Genomic DNA, 18,837 nt, shown 5'->3' with positions numbered 1-18,837 from the left:
AGTGCGCCATCGGAGACGCCGGTAATCATGGGGGATTCTTCCGCAATGGTTTCCTCACCTTCCACTATGTCTGCTCACAAACGTAAGTTCACTGAGTCTCAGCCACAGACGGTTCTTCCATCGTTGCCACAGTTCCTTGTTGTTTCTCGGTCTGACGAAGGTCACGACTTTTCCACGGTCAACCCTTTCATTATACAGAAAGGTGTCGACGCAACTGCGGGTCCTGTAAAGTCTTGTTCCAGATTACGGAATGGTACCCTGTTGTTAGAAACACACAGTGCCCTCCAGGCTCAAAAATTGCTGCGTACTTCTCTGCTCCACACCTTCCCTGTCCGGGTGGAACCGCACCGTACCTTAAATTCCTCGCGTGGAGTCGTTTATACACGCTCCCTCGATGGATTGTCTGACGAAGAAATTCAGCACTACCTGTCTGACCAGGGCGTCACCGCTGTTCATCGGGTTATGAAAAGGGTTGACTCGAACATCATTCCAACCCGCACTGTCTTCTTGACATTTGACAAAGTTCAACTCCCATCAAAAATCAAAGCAGGCTATGAGATAATTTCCGTTCGCCCTTATGTCCCAAACCCTACGCGTTGCTATCGATGTCAGCGGTTCAATCACACCAGCCAGTCCTGTTCCAATCCGGCCAAATGTGTTACATGTGGCAAGGATGCCCATGAGGGTGCTTGTCCACCTCCATCCCCTCACTGCATCAACTGTATGGGTGACCACGCTGCTTCCTCTCGAGATTGCCCCGTTTTTAAGGATGAAAAGCTCATCCAGGAAATAAGGGTGAAGGAAAAGGTGTCGACCTTTGCTGCTCGGAAGTTACTCGCCAGTCGACAGCCCACCGTGCCTCAGAAAGGAAAATACAGCACTGTCCTTGCTTCTCCTCGGCCAACAAAGGAGGCGGCCACGCAGACTTGCGACCTCACATTTAGTACCACGGTCGTCAGATCGGCCAGCGCAAAGATCGCCCGTTCAACCTCACCACTTTCGCCTGCCCACTCTATGGCTCACCCTTCGTCGGGTTCTGCTAAATCTCGAGCCCAAAAGTCAGACGCCAAGTCTTCGAAAAAAGAGCATTCTCGTGAAGAGTTTTTACGTACTGCAACTTCACAACCATCGGTTCCTCCTTCATCTAAACATCATACCTCCAAGAAGGCTACGAAGAAACACAGTTCCTCTCCTCTGCCAAGGCGTGTCCCAACTACAGCACCACCTGGCGGAAATCGCCCTCGGCCATCTTCCGTGTCGCCGAGGCGCACTGCTGGTGGCCGGTCAACTGGCCGATCGTTGGTGGCAGGAGCTGCTCCTGACCAACCTATGGATCAGGATCTTCTGCCTTCGACTGAATGCCATTCCATGCTGTCGGTCGCAAGCTCTGAGCAGTCGTTGAGTTGACAGCGCCCTTGGTCACGTTTCTCCATTTTCTGTTGACCCTATGTCCATTATCCACTGGAATATCCGCGGCATTCGCGCCAATCGGGATGAATTGTCGATCCTCTTACGATCCTACTCGCCGGTCATCTTCTGTCTTCAGGAAACAAAGCTGCGTCCCCATGACCGCTTTGTTCTCCCTCATTTTCAGTCCGTCCGATATGACCTCCCCTCTGTTGAAGGCACTCCAGCCCATGGAGGACTCATGATTCTGCTCCATGATACTCTCCATTATCACCCAATCCCCTTAAACAGTTCCTTCCAAGCTGTCGCCGTCCGTCTTTCCCTTTCTGGATACACGTTCTCTCTATGCACGGTATACATTCCATCGTCTACACCACTGGCACGAGCTGATCTCCTTCATCTTCTTGATCAGCTTCCACCCCCCTATTTGCTGGTTGGGGACTTCAATGCCCACCACCCGCTTTGGGGATCTCCACATCCTTGTCCACGTGGCTCCCTATTGCTAGACGTCTTCCACCAAGCGGATCTAGTCTGCCTCAACACTGGGGTCCCCACATTTTTGTCTGCCTCCACGGCAAATTTATCTCATTTGGACCTTGCGGTCGGTACTGTTCCGCTAGCCCGGCGCTTCGAATGGTTCGCCCTTGATGATACACACTCGAGTGACCACTTTCCATGTGTCCTTCGACTGCAGCCTCAACTGCCATATATGCGCTCGCGACGCTGGAAGTTTGCCCAAGCCGATTGGACACTTTTTTCGTCTCTAGCGACATTCGATGACCGTCGCTTTCCCAGCGTCGACGATGAGGTCACACATTTTACCGACGTTATTCTCACAGCTGCGGAACGTTCAATACCACGCACCTCCGAATTGCCCCGGCGCCCCCCAGTTCCTTGGTGGAACGAGGCATGCCGTGACGCAATACGTGAGCGGCGACGTGCTCTTCGCATTTTCCGTCACCATCCAACTTTGGCCAACTGTATCCGATATAAGCAGCTCCGTGCGCGATGCCATCGCGTCATCCGCGATAGCAAGAAGGCAAGCTGGCAATTCTTTATTAGCTCATTTAACACCTTCACTCCCTCCTCGGAAGTTTGGAGTCGGCTTCGACGGTTCTCAGGCGCGCCTAGTTTCTCCCCGGTCTCTGGGCTCACTGTCGCTCATGATACCTTAGTGGACCCCGTCGCAATTTCTAACTCATTGGGTCAGCACTTTGCTGAGATTTCGAGCTCTTCAAATTACCCGCCAGCGTTTCTCCCGAAGAAACGTGCAGCGGAAGTGCGACATCTCGCTTTCTCCTCTCAAAATCGCGAAAGCTACAATACTGTTTTCTCCATGTGCGAACTCCAACATGCACTCTCTTCTTCTCGCTCCTCCGCCCCAGGACCGGATGGTATCCATGTCCAAATGTTGCTGCATTTATCAACCCATAGCCTGCGCTACCTCCTTCGCCTTTATAATCGCATTTGGACTGACAGTACCTTTCCCAGGCGATGGCGGGAAGCTATTGTCGTTCCCGTTCCGAAACCTGGAAAGGACAAACATCTCCCCTCTAGCTATCGCCCCATTTCTCTCACGAGTAGTGTCTGTAAGGTTTTGGAGCGTATGGTGAATTACCGTTTAGCTTGGTGGCTGGAATCCCGCAGTCTTTTAACACCAGCCCAATGCGGATTCCGACAACATCGTTCTGCCGTTGACCATCTTGTTGCTCTCTCCACTTATATCATGAACAATTTCCTCCGGAAACGCCAAACGGTAGCAATATTTTTTGATCTGGAGAGAGCATACGATACCTGTTGGAGGACAGGCATCCTCCGCACACTGTTCTCTTGGGGCTTTCGAGGCCGACTGCCCCTTTTTCTTCGCGAATTTATGGCAGAGCGCACATTTAGGGTGCGGGTGAACACTACTCTATCCCGTACTTTCTCCCAAGAAAACGGGGTACCCCAGGGCTCCGTGCTGAGTGTTGTACTGTTTGCCATTGCCATTAATCCAATTATGGATTGTCTCCTTCCTGATGTCTCGGGCTCCCTCTTTGTGGACGATTTTGCGATCTACTACAGCTCTCAACGGACCAGCCTTCTTGAAAGACGTCTTCAAGGATGTCTCGATCGCCTCCACTCGTGGAGCATCGATACCGGCTTCCGTTTCTCACCCAGTAAGACCGTTTGTGTTAATTTTTGGCGACGTAAGGAGTTTCTTCCGCCCTCCTTACATCTAGGTCCTGTCAACCTTCCGTTTTCCGACGTCGCTAAATTCTTGGGTCTTATGTTTGACAGAAAACTGTGCTGGTCCTCCCACGTTTCCTATCTTTCGGCTCGCTGTCTGCGTTCCCTTAACACCCTCCGTGTCCTGAATGGTACCTCTTGGGGAGCGGACCGAGTGGTCCTTCTCCGCCTCTATCGCGCCTTAGTGCGCTCGAAATTGGATTATGGAAGCATAGTCTACTCCTCTGCTCGGCCGTCTATTCTTCGGCGTCTCGACTCTATCCACCGCCGTGGATTACGTTTAGTGTCTGGAGCTTTTTACACCAGCCCTGTGGAAAGCCTTTATTCTGAGACTGCTGAACCTCCGCTATCCAATCGGCGGGCAGTCCTTCTGAGTCGTTATGCTAGCCATTTGTCTTCCATGCCTGCTAATCCAGCCCATGACCTTTTTTTCGACGCCTCCCTTGATGTCGGGTATGCAGGCCGCTCCTCCTCCCTACTACCCCCGGGAGTCCGCTTCCGTCAACTGCTCCATTCCCTTTCCTTCCGCTTTCCTAAAACCTTCTTGACAACTTGGGGTACAGCACCGCCTTGGCTCCGTCCCCGGATCGACTTGCTCAGAGGCCTATGTCAATTTCCCAAGGATGGTACCCCTACACTTGTTTACCGTCGGGCATTTGCTGCTCTATGTGCACAAATGACGGAAGCCACATTTATTTACACCGATGGCTCGAAAACATCGTTAGGTGTAGGGGGTGCCTATATTGTTGGCGACACCCCAAATCACTTTCGGCTTCCCGACCAGTGTTCGGTTTATACTGCGGAGCTTTACGCTATTCTCCAGGCTGTCCACTACATCCGCCGCCATCAGCGGATACAGTACGTAATCTGCTCAGATTCTCTCAGCTCTCTCTTAAGTCTCCAAGCTCTTTACCCTGTGCACCCTCTGGTCCACCGGATTCAGGACTGTCTGCGCTTGCTCCACCTGGGGGGCGTCTCAGTGGCGTTCCTCTGGCTCCCAGGACACGCTGGTATCTGTGGAAATGAGGCGGCCGATATAGCGGCCAAGGCTGCAGTCTCTCTTCCTCGGCCATCTATTCAGTCTCTTCCGTTTACCGACCTACGGAGCGGTTTATGTCACCAAGTTGCTCATTTATGGCATGCGCATTGGTCAACACTTCCCCATAATAAATTGCGGGAAGTGAAAGCCCTTCCTTGCGCATGGACCTCTTCCTCCCGATCGCGTCGTCGGGAGGAGGTAATTTTAGCTAGACTCCGGATAGGGCACTGTCTTTTTAGTCATCGACATCTTTTAAGCGGTGATCCTCCCCCACTCTGTCCCCACTGCTCTCAGCCGTGGACGGTCAGACACCTTTTAATTGAATGCCCCTATTTTAATCCGTTACGCTCCCATCTACAGCTATCGCCCGATCTCTCGTCGATTTTAGCAGATGACACGCGCTCAGCTGACCGCGTTCTACAGTTTATTAGTGACAGTGAAATGACGTCAGTCATTTGAAGCCTTTTTTTTTGGGGGACAACCAACCCCTTTCTATAGTGGATTTTTAAGCATTCCTTCTGCCTTTAGTTTCTCAAATTTTATGACTTTGTTCCCATTGCTGCTGATTTTAAATTTCGTTTTTTTCCGGTTTTCTACGTCACGGGCTGGGCGCTAATGACCATAGAAGTTTTGCGCCCTAAAAAAAAAAAAAAAAAAAAAAAAAAAAAAAAACAACCTGACATCATACTCACCAATAAAAAGAAGAAATTAACACAACTAATCGAAATATCCATACCCAATACAACAAATATACAGAAGGAAACAGGAGAAAAAATTGAAAAATACATCCAACTGGCTGAGGAAGTCAAGGACATGTGGCATCAGGATAAAGTTGACATTATACCAATTATACTATCAACTACAGGAGTCATACCACACAATATCCAACAGTACATCAATGCAATACAGCTACATCCAAACTTATATATACAACTACAGAAACCCGTAATTATTGATACATGTTCAATTACCCGAAAGTTCCTAAATGCAATGTAACATATACCGTACAGTTAAAAGGAAGTCACGCTTAATCAAGGTCCGCGTCACTTTCCATTTTTGACCAGATATAACGTCAGAGAAAAGAAAGAAATAATAATAATAATAATAATAATAATAATAATAATAAAATAAAAAAATCAGACACACACTTGTAGAGCTGCAATGTGCTGACACAGTACACAGTGCGGGACTGCAATTCTGCAGGTGGTCTGGTGTTGAGAAGTTGTGTTGGGTGGAATGCATGAGTGGAGACGGGAGGCAGGGAGTGGGAGACAGGGTTGACAGGGTTAGGGAAGGGTGACCAACAGCCCAGAGGAAGGCAGCAGGCGTACGGGATGGGAGTAAGACTCACTGGCACTGGTCAGTTCGTGCCACATAAAAGATGACAGAGTGCAGAGTGGGTTGGGAGGAGGTGAGAGAACAGAGGAAGGGGAGAAGGTAAAGAACATCATGTGGGTGCAGGATTGGTGAAGTTAAGTGTTGGGGCAAGCGGGTGTGGAGCAGGCTGCTAGTGGAGATTGAGGCCACTGGAATTATAGGCACAAAGGATGTATTGCAAGAACTCTCATCCGCATAGCTCAGAAAAGGTGCTACTGTGGGTAAGGATGTAGGTGGCACAGCTTGTGAAGCAGCCGCTGAAATTGAGCACATTGTGCTTAGTAGAGTCTTTTGCCATTGGGTGGTCAGCTCTGTTCTCATCCACAGTTGACAGTGGCCATTTATTCAGGTGGGCAGTTGGTTGGTGGCCATGCCAACATAAAATGCTGTGCAAAAACTGCAGTAGAGGTAGCATAAGACATATCAGTGCTGTTTTCAGAGGTGGCCGTGCCTCTGGTGGGGTTGTGCTTGGTGAGTGAATTGGGCAGGTCTCACACCAGGGTCTCCCGTAGGAGTGTGACGCCTACAGTGAGCAGTAGAGGGATAGACCTGAACATTACGTAGATTGGATGGATGACATATTATCACTTTCGGAGGGTTGGGAGGATTGTGGGTTGGATGATCTTCATTTCCATGAACGACTGTAGACAGTCGAAATTCTGCTGACAGATATGGTACAGTTGTTTCAGGCTTGGATGATACTGATTGCTCCATTGCAGCTGCTTCATGGGGGTGGTGGACGAGCTTAGGAGTGTGTGAGGATACGGTGTGGAAAATCTTTCTGTAGACTAGGTTTGGGGTGGGGGGGGGGGGGGTAGTGATTGTGTGTAAACCCTTTAGTGGGATCTTCAACGTAATGGGCAAGGGAATTCTCATCACAGCAGATATGCTGTTCACTGGTCACCAGACTATTTCATATTTGGGAAGGCAAAGGTGACAGTGGCTATGAACCAGAAAAGGGATCTGAAGTTTTGGGAGACAAGGAAATTACTTATATAACCCACAAAAACGCTGGCATAAGAGGGTATCATGTGGATGCCTGCAGTCTCACTGCAGATTTTTTTGTTTTTCTCAAAGGAGAAAGTCTATATATGTGGACATAATTAGTTGGTTGTGTAAGAAATGAGATGGTGGGTTTGAAGTTGGAAGAACATAGAGAGAGATGATGATTAATAGCAGCAAGGTCATGGACATGGAGTTGTTGGTGTATAGAGATATCAACAGTGATGAGAAGGGATCCAGGTGGTAATGGGGTGGGGATGATGAGAGTTGGTGAAGGAAATGGTTCATATCTTTCAATATGAGAACTTAGGCAATGTGCAATTGGTTGGAGGTGTCAGTCGACAAGGGCAGAGGTTCGTTCAGTGTGAGCACAGTGATCAGCAACTGTAGGCCACCCAGGATTGTTGTGTTTATGAAAGCACATAGAAGGTAGGTGTGTGGGGATCATTTTGAGGAGGAAGGTTGATTCGAGGTAAAGGTTTTTGGTATGGGTCTGGTGATCAGAGGCTGTACTGGACATTTTGTAGATGGAAGTGTCAGACATTTAGTGAATACCTTCCATCAGGTAAGCACTGTGATTCATCACAACAGTGTTGTTACCTTTGTCTGCAAGAGGAGGATTAAATTAGGGTCTATCTGGAGGTTGCAGATAGCTGTTCTTTTCTTTGTTGAGATGGTATTCTTGGAAGGGACTTCAGAAAGATCAACACATCTACTAATTTTAAGTGAGTTGTTACCTTTCCTTCTAAAGTATTTACAACATAACAATTTGGACATTAAACCACTGCTGTAGGTAACAACTGATGTGATTACTTACATTGAATAGATATATCTCTTCAAAGAAAGGGAAGAGATAGTGTGATCATTGGACTAAAGAGTTGGGATTTAACTGCAACAAATACAATTTTCCTTTTAAGTGCTCAGTGAACAAACTTGCAGACATAATACAATCTTACAAAGGATATTGTTCCTACAAAAAGGGTGTGAAATACAAACATCTGTTAAATTACACTATAATTTATATTGATATTAATTCCAGCTCCCATTAAATTGCCCATTTATTTACTCAAACGATGTATATGTAAGCTACAGAACATCTTCATTTTATAAAAAAAAGGAGGAAACTAGGAAAACACATAATTGTGGAAACAGGGAACAGTGCTATATAACAAGTGATTAAATTTCTAAATATGACATCAACTGTACAGTAATTTAGGAAAAAGTAAAAGAAAGCCATTAAGCTGTCACGCTGACAAAGCTTAAAAATTTGCTGATAAAAAACATATTCAAAAAATCTTTGACACTTTCGGACAAGTTAATCACTGTTAGTGGTAAGTCAAAAGAGTCACAAAATAAACTAGAATTCCAGCTGCTTTCACAGTAACTTCATTTTATGACCATGTATTTAAATCTGAGAGACATTATGCCCAAAGCTAATAAGTGCATTAAAAAATCACCTGGCATCATTGTGGACAAGTACAAGATATACTGGAAAACTGAGTTTGAGATGTTGATGATATTTTACTGTGTGTCGTGTCCTTCCACTAGTGACTTGAGGACATTCATGAAGCATGTGATTCCCTTGCATTACAGTACAGTATGCGGAGTAGCTTCTTGTGCTGTGTTTCGGGCCATCCAGTATGGCATGCAGTAATGTGTCCCTTTCTTAAAAAGTTTCCTCTGGAGCTCAACAATGGCCAGTGGTGCCAGTATTTGGGATCCAGTTCATTTACATAGAGCATCCTATGCATTTTTATTTGAATTTAAGTCTGTTAAGTATGTCAGCTCTTTTAGACACAGTGTGCCCACATCTTGCAGTTGCTTGTGCTCTGGGCTAATGTTTTGTGGTGGGACATTACTGGCTGTGATATGGAACTCTGTTCCCAATGTACAATGAAAATAATACACATATTGTTGGAGAATATTGCTTCAGTAGTTTATTATGTGAACATTATAGTTTGTGGTATAAACTGTGGAACTACTAGGGCTGTTAAATTTGTTACCTTGTTCACTTTCAGTTATCATATAATAGATTTATATGCACATACAGACATGCAAGCTGTATTGTTTGTCAGCATGTCAGACATCATAGTTTTTTGTGTAGTAACACATCTTTTGATGTGTGTGTTATAAGAGTATTACAACTGAAACTAGTTTCAGAATAAAGTATTGTTAAGGTATCAGCCCCCCCCCATGAACCATGGACCTTGCCGTTGGTGGGGAGGCTTGCGTGCCTCAGCGATACAGATAGCCGTACCGTAGGTGCAACCACAACGGAGGGGTATCTGTTGAGAGGCCAGACAAACGTGTGGTTCCTGAAGAGGGGCAGCAGCCTTTTCAGTAGTTGCAAGGGCAACAGTCTGGATGATTGACTGATCTGGCCTTGTAACAATAACCAAAACGGCCTTGCTGTGCTGGTACTGCGAACGGCTGAAAGCAAGGGGAAACTACAGCCGTAATTTTTCCCGAGGGCATGCAGCTTTACTGTATGATTACATGATGATGGCGTCCTCTTGGGTAAAATATTCCGGAGGTAAAATAGTCCCCCATTCGGATCTCCGGGCGGGGACTACTCAAGAGGATGTCGTTATCAGGAGAAAGAAAACTGGCGTTCTACGGATCGGAGCGTGGAATGTCAGATCCCTTAATCGGGCAGGTAGGTTAGAAAATTTAAAAAGGGAAATGGATAGGTTGAAGTTAGATATAGTGGGAATTAGTGAAGTTCGGTGGCAGGAGGAACAAGACTTCTGGTCAGGTGACTACAGGGTTATAAACACAAAATCAAATAGGGGTAATGCAGGAGTAGGTTTAATAATGAATAGGAAAATAGGAATGCGGGTAAGCTACTACAAACAGCATAGTGAACGCATTATTGTGGCCAAGATAGATACGAAGCCCACACCTACTACAGTAGTACAAGTTTATATGCCAACTAGCTCTGCAGATGACGAAGAAATTGAAGAAATGTATGATGAAATAAAAGAAATTATTCAGATTGTGAAGGGAGACGAAAATTTAATAGTCATGGGTGACTGGAATTCGAGTGTAGGAAAAGGGAGAGAAGGAAACATAGTAGGTGAATATGGATTGGGGGACAGAAATGTAAGAGGAAGCCGCCTTGTAGAATTTTGCACAGAGCACAACATAATCATAACTAACACTTGGTTTAAGAATCATGAAAGAAGGTTGTATACATGGAAGAACCCTGGAGATACTAAAAGGTATCAGATAGATTATATAATGGTAAGACAGAGATTTAGGAACCAGGTTTTAAATTGTAAGACATTTCCAGGGGCAGATGTGGACTCTGACCACAATCTATTGGTTATGACCTGTAGATTAAAACTGAAGAAACTGCAAAAAGGTGGGAATTTAAGGAGGTGGGACCTGGATAAACTAAAAGAACCAGAGGTTGTACAGAGATTCAGGGAGAGCATAAGGGAGCAATTGACAGGAATGGGGGAAATAAATACAGTAGAAGAAGAATGGGTAGCTTTGAGGGATGAAGTAGTGAAGGCAGCAGAGGATCAAGTAGGTAAAAAGACGAGGGCTAGTAGAAATCCTTGGGTAACAGAAGAAATACTGAATTTAATTGATGAAAGGAGAAAATATAAAAATGCAGTAAGTGAAGCAGGCAAAAAGGAATACAAACGTCTCAAAAATGAGATCGACAGGAAGTGCAAAATGGCTAAGCAGGGATGGCTAGAGGACAAATGTAAGGATGTAGAGGCCTATCTCACTAGGGGTAAGATAGATACCGCCTACAGGAAAATTAAAGAGGCCTTTGGAGATAAGAGAACGACTTGTATGAATATCAAGAGCTCAGATGGAAACCCAGTTCTAAGCAAAGAAGGGAAAGCAGAAAGGTGGAAGGAGTATATAGAGGGTCTATACAAGGGCGATGTACTTGAGGACAATATTATGGAAATGGAAGAGGATGTAGATGAAGATGAAATGGGAGATATGATGCTGCGTGAAGAGTTTGACAGAGCACTGAAAGACCTGAGTCGAAACAAGGCCCCCGGAGTAGACAATATTCCATTGGAACTACTGACGGCCGTGGGAGAGCCAGTCCTGACAAAACTCTACCATCTGGTGAGCAAGATGTATGAAACAGGCGAAATACCCTCAGACTTCAAGAAGAATATAATAATTCCAATCCCAAAGAAAGCAGGTGTTGACAGATGTGAAAATTACCGAACTATCAGCTTAATAAGTCACAGCTGCAAAATACTAACACGAATTCTTTACAGACGAATGGAAAAACTAGTAGAAGCCAACCTCGGGGAAGATCAGTTTGGATTCCGTAGAAACACTGGAACACGTGAGGCAATACTGACCTTACGACTTATCTTAGAAGAAAGATTAAGGAAAGGCAAACCTACGTTTCTAGCATTTGTAGACTTAGAGAAAGCTTTTGACAATGTTGACTGGAATACTCTCTTTCAAATTCTAAAGGTGGCAGGGGTAAAATACAGGGAGCGAAAGGCTATTTACAATTTGTACAGAAACCAAATGGCAGTTATAAGAGTCGAGGGACATGAAAGGGAAGCAGTGGTTGGGAAGGGAGTAAGACAGGGTTGTAGCCTCTCCCCGATGTTGTTCAATCTGTATATTGAGCAAGCAGTAAAGGAAACAAAAGAAAAATTCGGAGTAGGTATTAAAATTCATGGAGAAGAAATAAAAACTTTGAGGTTCGCCGATGACATTGTAATTCTGTCAGAGACAGCAAAGGACTTGGAAGAGCAATTGAATGGAATGGACAGTGTCTTGAAAAGAGGATATAAGATGAACATCAACAAAAGCAAAACAAGGATAATGGAATGTAGTCTAATTAAGTCGGGTGATGCTGAGGGAATTAGATTAGGAAATGAGGCACTTAAAGTAGTAAAGGAGTTCTGCTATTTGGGGAGCAAAATAACTGATGATGGTCGAAGTAGAGAGGATATAAAATGTAGGCTGGCAATGGCAAGGAAAGCGTTTCTGAAGAAGAGAAATTTGTTAACATCGAGTATAGATTTAAGTGTCAGGAAGTCATTTCTGAAAGTATTCGTATGGAGTGTAGCCATGTATGGAAGTGAAACATGGACGATAAATAGTTTGGACAAGAAGAGAATAGAAGCTTTTGAAATGTGGTGCTACAGAAGAATGCTGAAGATTAGATGGGTAGATCACATAACTAATGAGGAAGTATTGAATAGAATTGGGGAGAAGAGAAGTTTGTGGCACAACTTGACCAGAAGAAGGGATCGGTTGGTAGAACATGTTCTGAGGCATCAAGGGATCACCAATTTAGTATTGGAGGGCTGCGTGGAGGGTAAAAATCGTAGAGGGAGACCAAGAGATGAATACACTAAGCAGATTCAGAAGGATGTAGGTTGCAGTAGGTACTGGGAGATGAAAAAGCTTGCACAGGATAGAGTAGCATGGAGAGCTGCATCAAACCAGTCTCAGGACTGAAGACCACAACAACAACAACAACAAGGTATCAGCAATTTTTTCAGCAATGAAGACTTCTTCCTTCTCATTACAGCTCATGAGGTTTGTTATGTTGTGTAACTATGGTATTTTGATGCATGAATTAGTCATGGGAGATTCTGTAACCATTTTGAAAACAAAACAACATTTTCTGCTTTCTTACTTCAGGCTTCTTAATTGTCATTCATGAGCTTTTTCACATCCAAAAAATAGATTTGCATCAAACTGTACAATGAATAGTCTAGCTGTATGCTCTGACAAACAGATGCCTTCTGTTTTGACACTGTGTAGAAAGTTATTATGTTATAGACAAAAATGGATTGAGGTCAAAATGATTCTACTCTCCTCTTTTCAGAATAATAAAATTTCAATATAGTTTGGAACATTACGTAGTGTTTTAATTTGACTTAATTACTTTTTGTTGTGAAGAATTATTGCTTTGTATCATGATGGAAGGAAATGAGGGGGGGAAAGGGGGGGGAGAGAGAGAGAGAGAGAGAGAGAGAGAGAGAGAGAGAGAGAGAGAGAGAGAGAGAATGTGGGTGAGTTTTGTGTTCTTTTTGGTGATGTAAGGTGATTATTTCTGCTCTTTAGGTGCTGTTTTCTGAAGACATATTGTTCCGTTTGGGAAGTAAAGCATTCAGATTCCTTATGGACATATTTCTCTTTCACGACTTTTCCGTACAAGGATTTATACAGGCATACAAGGTAAAAGACTTTAATTTTTTTTCTTTAGTGTTTAGTAACAAATATCAGGGGACTGCATGTTAAAAAAAATATTCTTGGCTTAAAATGACGTATTTATGGGAACATGAAAATTTCAGTTAAATGATAACATGGCAAGCCTGCTGTTTTTTTGGCTAAAAGGCAGAACTGCATTGTTTTAAATGAAATATTATAAAATTTTACAGTTTTCCATTTCTTTGCTAAAAAATCATGAGTCTTATTATTGGCTTTGCTTTGCTCTATGTGGCAACTGCTTGTCCTCATGATGTGTGTCAAAAGATGGTGATTGATTTCAAAATACCCAACAGTTGGACTCAATACGAAACTGTTAATGCTGGAAAATTACTTGTCAGCACCAGTAGTTTCATGTCAGCATATTTAATTTAGAAAATTTAATTTAGAAAATAAATACACTGAACCAGAGGTAGAAACCGACTGGGCAGAGACCACTCAGGATGATGATGTCATCAGGGAAAAATGAAACTCCTTGGCATGTGTCAGGTCGTGGAATTTCACATCCCATAAACAGGTCAGTAAATTAGAAAATATAGAAAGAGAAATGGATAGGTTAAAATTATATTGGGAATTGGTGATGTGTTTTGGCGGGAAGAAGAAATCAAATCAGATGAGTAGAAGGTTATTAACACACACTCAAATATACAGGAGTAATGAACAAAAAAACAGAAATGGAAGTAAACTACAGTGAAGAGTATAATCAGTGCATCATTGTAACCATGATAGATGCAAAGCCAACATCCACCACAGTGGTACCAGTTTATATACCTACTAGCTCAGCAGATGAAGAGATTGAAAGATAGACGTAAAAGGATGACAAGGAAAAATAGTAGAACGACACAGATTAAGGGAGAAGAATGAAAGGGGAAGCCACTGTGTAGAATTTTTCAACAAGCACACTTCAATCAGTCTAATATTTGGTTTGAGAATTATGAAAGAGGATTGTACACGTGGAAAAGACCTGGAGGCACCAAAAGGTTTCAGAGAAATTATGTAATGGTAACATAGATTTTAAAACCAGTTTTTAAACTGCAATTCATTACCAAGGATGTTTGTGAACTGTTACCATTATAGATTGGTTACAAACTGCAGGTTAAAACAGGGAGACAGCAGAGAGTTAGTAAATTCAGGGGATGACAACTGAATAAACTGCAACAGCAGAGATTGTTCAGTCTTGTAAAGGGTATTAGCCATCAGTTGATGGGAACAGGGAAAAAGTACACAGAAGACAAGGAGGTAGCTTTGGGAGATGTGAATGCAGTGGAAAATCAAATATGTAAAAGACAAGAATCAGTAGAAATCCGTGGATAATACATGAGATAGTGAATTTAATTGAGGAAATGAAAAAATATATAAATACAGCAAAAGAAACAGATGAAATTTAATACGGATGTCCAAAAAATGGGATGGAAAGAAAATGACAATGGCAAGACAAGAATGGCTAGAAAAGAAATCCAAAGCTGTAGAAGCATGCTAGACTATGGGGAAGGTACAAGCTGCCAATAGGACAGTTTCAAAGACCTTTGCAGAAAAGAAAAGCAGCTGTATCTACAGATCTGATGGTAAGCCAATACTAAGCAAAGAAGGAATGGTTGAAAACTGGAAACACTATAAAAAGTCTGTACAACAGAAATGAACCTGTGAAACTTGAGTTCCCCACGTATAAAACTTCCAAATAACTTATGGGAATGCAGACAGGTGCAAAATGAGACAATGCGGCACATGCAAAAAGGCTACATGTGCAGTAAGCAAGTAGCCTCAACACACAACCAAAGAAGTTATCGGCAGTGAGTATTAATTACCATTGCATGAGCAAGTAGTGTTAACTCTTGTCTCTGTGTTGTGTGACCAGAGAAAGAGCAGGATTCCAAGTGGAATTTAAGCAAAAGTCCCCATATCTATTATAAGACTACCTGCTAATTTAGTCTCAGCTGCTTCCTTAATAACAATATCCCAATAACTAGAAGTGAATCTCTGTGTTGTTATATTCCACAGGATGACAGGTGCCAAGGCAGTGTTATGCAACAGCAGTTTTGCTGTGCTGTCATAAGCATGTGTTCTATATGCCAGCTCTCCATGATCCTGATGGTCTGACCAATGTATGATACACATTGCAAGGGATACGATTCTCACATATGCTTACAACTACCATACACATCTGCCATTTCAGAATATTTCCTTGGTACTTGTCATCTTGTGGAATAGGAACACAGAGATTCTGGCATGCACTTCCAGGTATTGGGATAGTGTTGTTAACTTAACCTAAACTGTTTCCTTAATAAGTGACCTTATAAGAAGAGACTGTAGTTTTTGCTTAAATTCTCTCCCTTGTCAAACAATAGAGAGACAGAGCTAATGCTATTAGCTCACCCACCGGTAAATAATATTCACTACTGATGACTTCTGGTATTGGTCATCTTTGGTTTGTAATGGTGTTAGTTGCTTATTGTATGTCTTGTCTTTCTGTGTACACCATATTCTGATTCTTAGTCAGCATGGCACAGCTTTTTATTTTTTTTAAAAAGTCATTAGTCTTCTAACTGACCCACCACGAATTCCTCTCCTGTGCCCAACCTCTTATCTCAGACTAGTGACTTTCCTATATGCTGAGTCAATCCTTCAAACAATTGTTTCTTTTTCAAATCCTTCAAATTTTTAATGCAGCCATTTCGTCTTAGCTTCCAGGCACTTCCTTTTTATTTCACTCCTAAGCAACTTGTATTTCTGTAATCCTGAATTTCCCTGAACATATTTGTACTCCCTTCTTTCACCAACCAACTGAAGTATTTCTTCTGTTGCCCATGGTTTCTTTGCAGTTAATCCTTTGTACCTATGTTCTCCTTTCCAAATTCTGTGATTGCCCTTTTTGAGACGTCCATTCCTCTTCAGCTGTACTGCCTATTGAGCTGTCGCTTATTGCTTAGAGAACTTCAAGCATATCTCGTCATTCCTCAGTACTTCTGCATCCCACTTCTTTGTGTATTGATTATTCCTGACTAATGTCCTAAAGTTTAGCCTACTCATCACTACTATATTGTGATTTGAGTCTGTATCTGCTCCTGGGTATGCCTTACAATCCACTGTCTGATTCCGGAAGCTCTGCCGGACCATGATGTGATCTAAGTGAAATCTTTCCACATCACGTGACCTTTTCCAAATTCACTGTGTCCTTTTGTGATTCTTGAACAGTATTCACTATTACTAGCTGAAATTTATTACAGAATGCAATTAGTCTTTCTTCTGTCTCATTCCTTATCACAAGCCCATATTCTCCTGTATCTGTTTCCTCTACTCCTTCCCTGCAACTGCATTCCAGTCCACCATGATTTTCATCTCCCTTTAAATACTGAGTTACCCATTGTATATCCTCATATACAGGGTTTATCGAAAAGAATCATCAGATTTAAAAAAATCATAACTCTTATGTTATTTGAGATATGTGTGTGAACAACCTACTGTCAGATGCAGCAAACTCTAGAGTTTTACATGGTTCTCGCTATGTAGCAGCAGTATGCTTCCAATTCAGTTCCAGTTCTAGTAAAAATGGCGTCAGGGCAACAGAAAGCATTTTGTATTCTATGTTTTGTGTAGTGCAGGTCAGTAATAACTGTTCAGTGTGACGTTCGTACTAGGTACGGTGTGGATCCTCCTATGGCACAGCATTAGGTGATGGCATGAACAATTTCAAGAAACAGGTTGTTTCTGTAAAGGCAAATTGGCGGGCTGTCTCAGAGTGTCTCACACAGGCACTAAGCACATCCGCCATAGTTTCACAAGGAGGCTGCAGAAATCAGTTTGCCGTGCAGCTCGACAGTTCAACATGCACCCAATGTCTGCCTGGTGTTTGTTCCGTCAACACTTATACATGAAGCAAACTTCAGCTACTACAAGCTCTTCATGAAGGTGACAAACTACAACCTGTGGAGTTCTGTAATTTCGTTCTTAGCAAGATGGAGGATGACGGTTTTTTTCCACATTTAGTGACGAGTCAACATTCCACTTAAATGGAAAGGTGAACTGTCATATTCTGAGAATATGGGGTACAGAACAATGACATGAAGTTCTGCAACATGAGAGGGACTCTCCATAATTTAATGTGGTTCGTGCAATTTCACAGGAAAAGGTGTATGGTCCATTTTTCTTTGCCAAGAACACTGTTACAGGAAGCACATCAAGATACACTTGAGATATACTTGAGAACTTCCTTTTCCTACAGTTAGAGGCTGATTTGAACACCTTGATTTGCCAACAGGATGTGACACCGCCACACTGGCATCTGGAATTGTGGGAAACCAGACCTGACTGTAAGTGATTATTTCTTGTGGGGGTTATAAGAGACTCCGTTTATGTGCATCCGTTACCAACAACAATGAATGAACTGAGACATCGCATAACAACAGCTGTGGAAGATGTAACTCAAGACTTGTTCGCAGCAGTGTGGGAACAATTTGCATGCCGCATTGACATACACCGTGCATCTCAAGGGGAGCATGTTGGATAACTATGAAAAGGCATGAAAAAACCTTTGGGAGTTTCCTGTTAATCAAAAAACAAAATTCATTGTTTATGTTTATTAGTTTCAGAAATATAGACGTGCCAAATCGGATGATTGTTTTTGATACGCCCTTTACTCTCTCATCTTCAGCTTGCGACGTCAGCATGTATAACTGAACTATCGTTGTCAGTGTTGGTTTGCTGTCAATGCTGATAAGAACAACACTGTCACAGAACTGTTCACAGTAACACACACTCTGCCCTACCTGCCTATTATTCATAATGAGTCCTACTCCCTTTATAACATTTTCTGCTGCTGTTGGTATTACCCCATCATCATCTGACAAGAAATCCTTGTCTCCTTTCCATTTCACTTCACTGGCCCCTACTATAGCTAGATTGAGCTTTTGCATTTCTCTTTCCAGATTTTCTAGCTTCCCTACCACGTTCAAGCTTCTGACATTCCACATCCCATAAAATGTTATCCTTTCATTGGTTATTCAATCTTTTTCTCATGGTCACCTCCCATTGGCAGTCACCTCCCAGAGATCTGAATGGGGGACAATTCTGGAATCTTTTGCCAATGAAGAGATTGTGACACTTTTTCAGTTACAGGCCACATATCCTGTGGATACACATTATGTGTCTTCTGCATCCTTATGCCACCCCCCATATTTGGAAGGAGCACGCCATCGGAGATGCTGGTGGCAGTCATTGGTGATTTTCTCTCATTGAGCCAATCATCATCTTCTGAGTCAACATCTACTAAAAGTAAACGAAATGAGGTTAACGATTCAAAGACTCTCCCAGTTCCACCACGGTTCCTCGTGGTTTCATGTATTGAAGACAGTTCAGTCCTTTGCTATGGTAAATCCATTTATTATTCGGAAAGGCATTGGTGCAGTTACTGGTCCTGTGAAATCCTGCTCTCATTCAGGCAATGTCACTTTGCTTTTAGAGACTCCTTCTGATAACAAGCACGACAACTGCGTGCAGCTTCGCTCCTCCATGACTATCCTGTTCATGTTTAGGCCCATTGAACACAGAATTCTTCCCACAGTGTTATTTAC

General features: G+C 43.2%; 1 protein-coding gene across 2 annotated transcripts in view; it reads left to right on the top strand.

Moving 5' to 3' along the window:
* The window catches only part of LOC124545117 (origin recognition complex subunit 3), a 138,093-nt gene that overhangs the window by 55,374 nt on the left and 63,882 nt on the right, over positions 1-18,837 (top strand). For both annotated transcript variants that reach the window (XM_047123934.1, XM_047123935.1), the window contains one exon: positions 13,127-13,240. In XM_047123934.1, coding sequence (XP_046979890.1) covers positions 13,127-13,240 — 114 coding nt within the window. The remainder of the gene's footprint in view (positions 1-13,126; positions 13,241-18,837) is intronic.

The sequence above is a fragment of the Schistocerca americana genome, chromosome 8, assembly GCF_021461395.2.
Source record: "Schistocerca americana isolate TAMUIC-IGC-003095 chromosome 8, iqSchAmer2.1, whole genome shotgun sequence".
Classification (NCBI taxonomy): Eukaryota; Metazoa; Arthropoda; class Insecta; order Orthoptera; family Acrididae; genus Schistocerca; species Schistocerca americana.
This window is presented reverse-complemented; position numbering and strand designations above follow the sequence as displayed.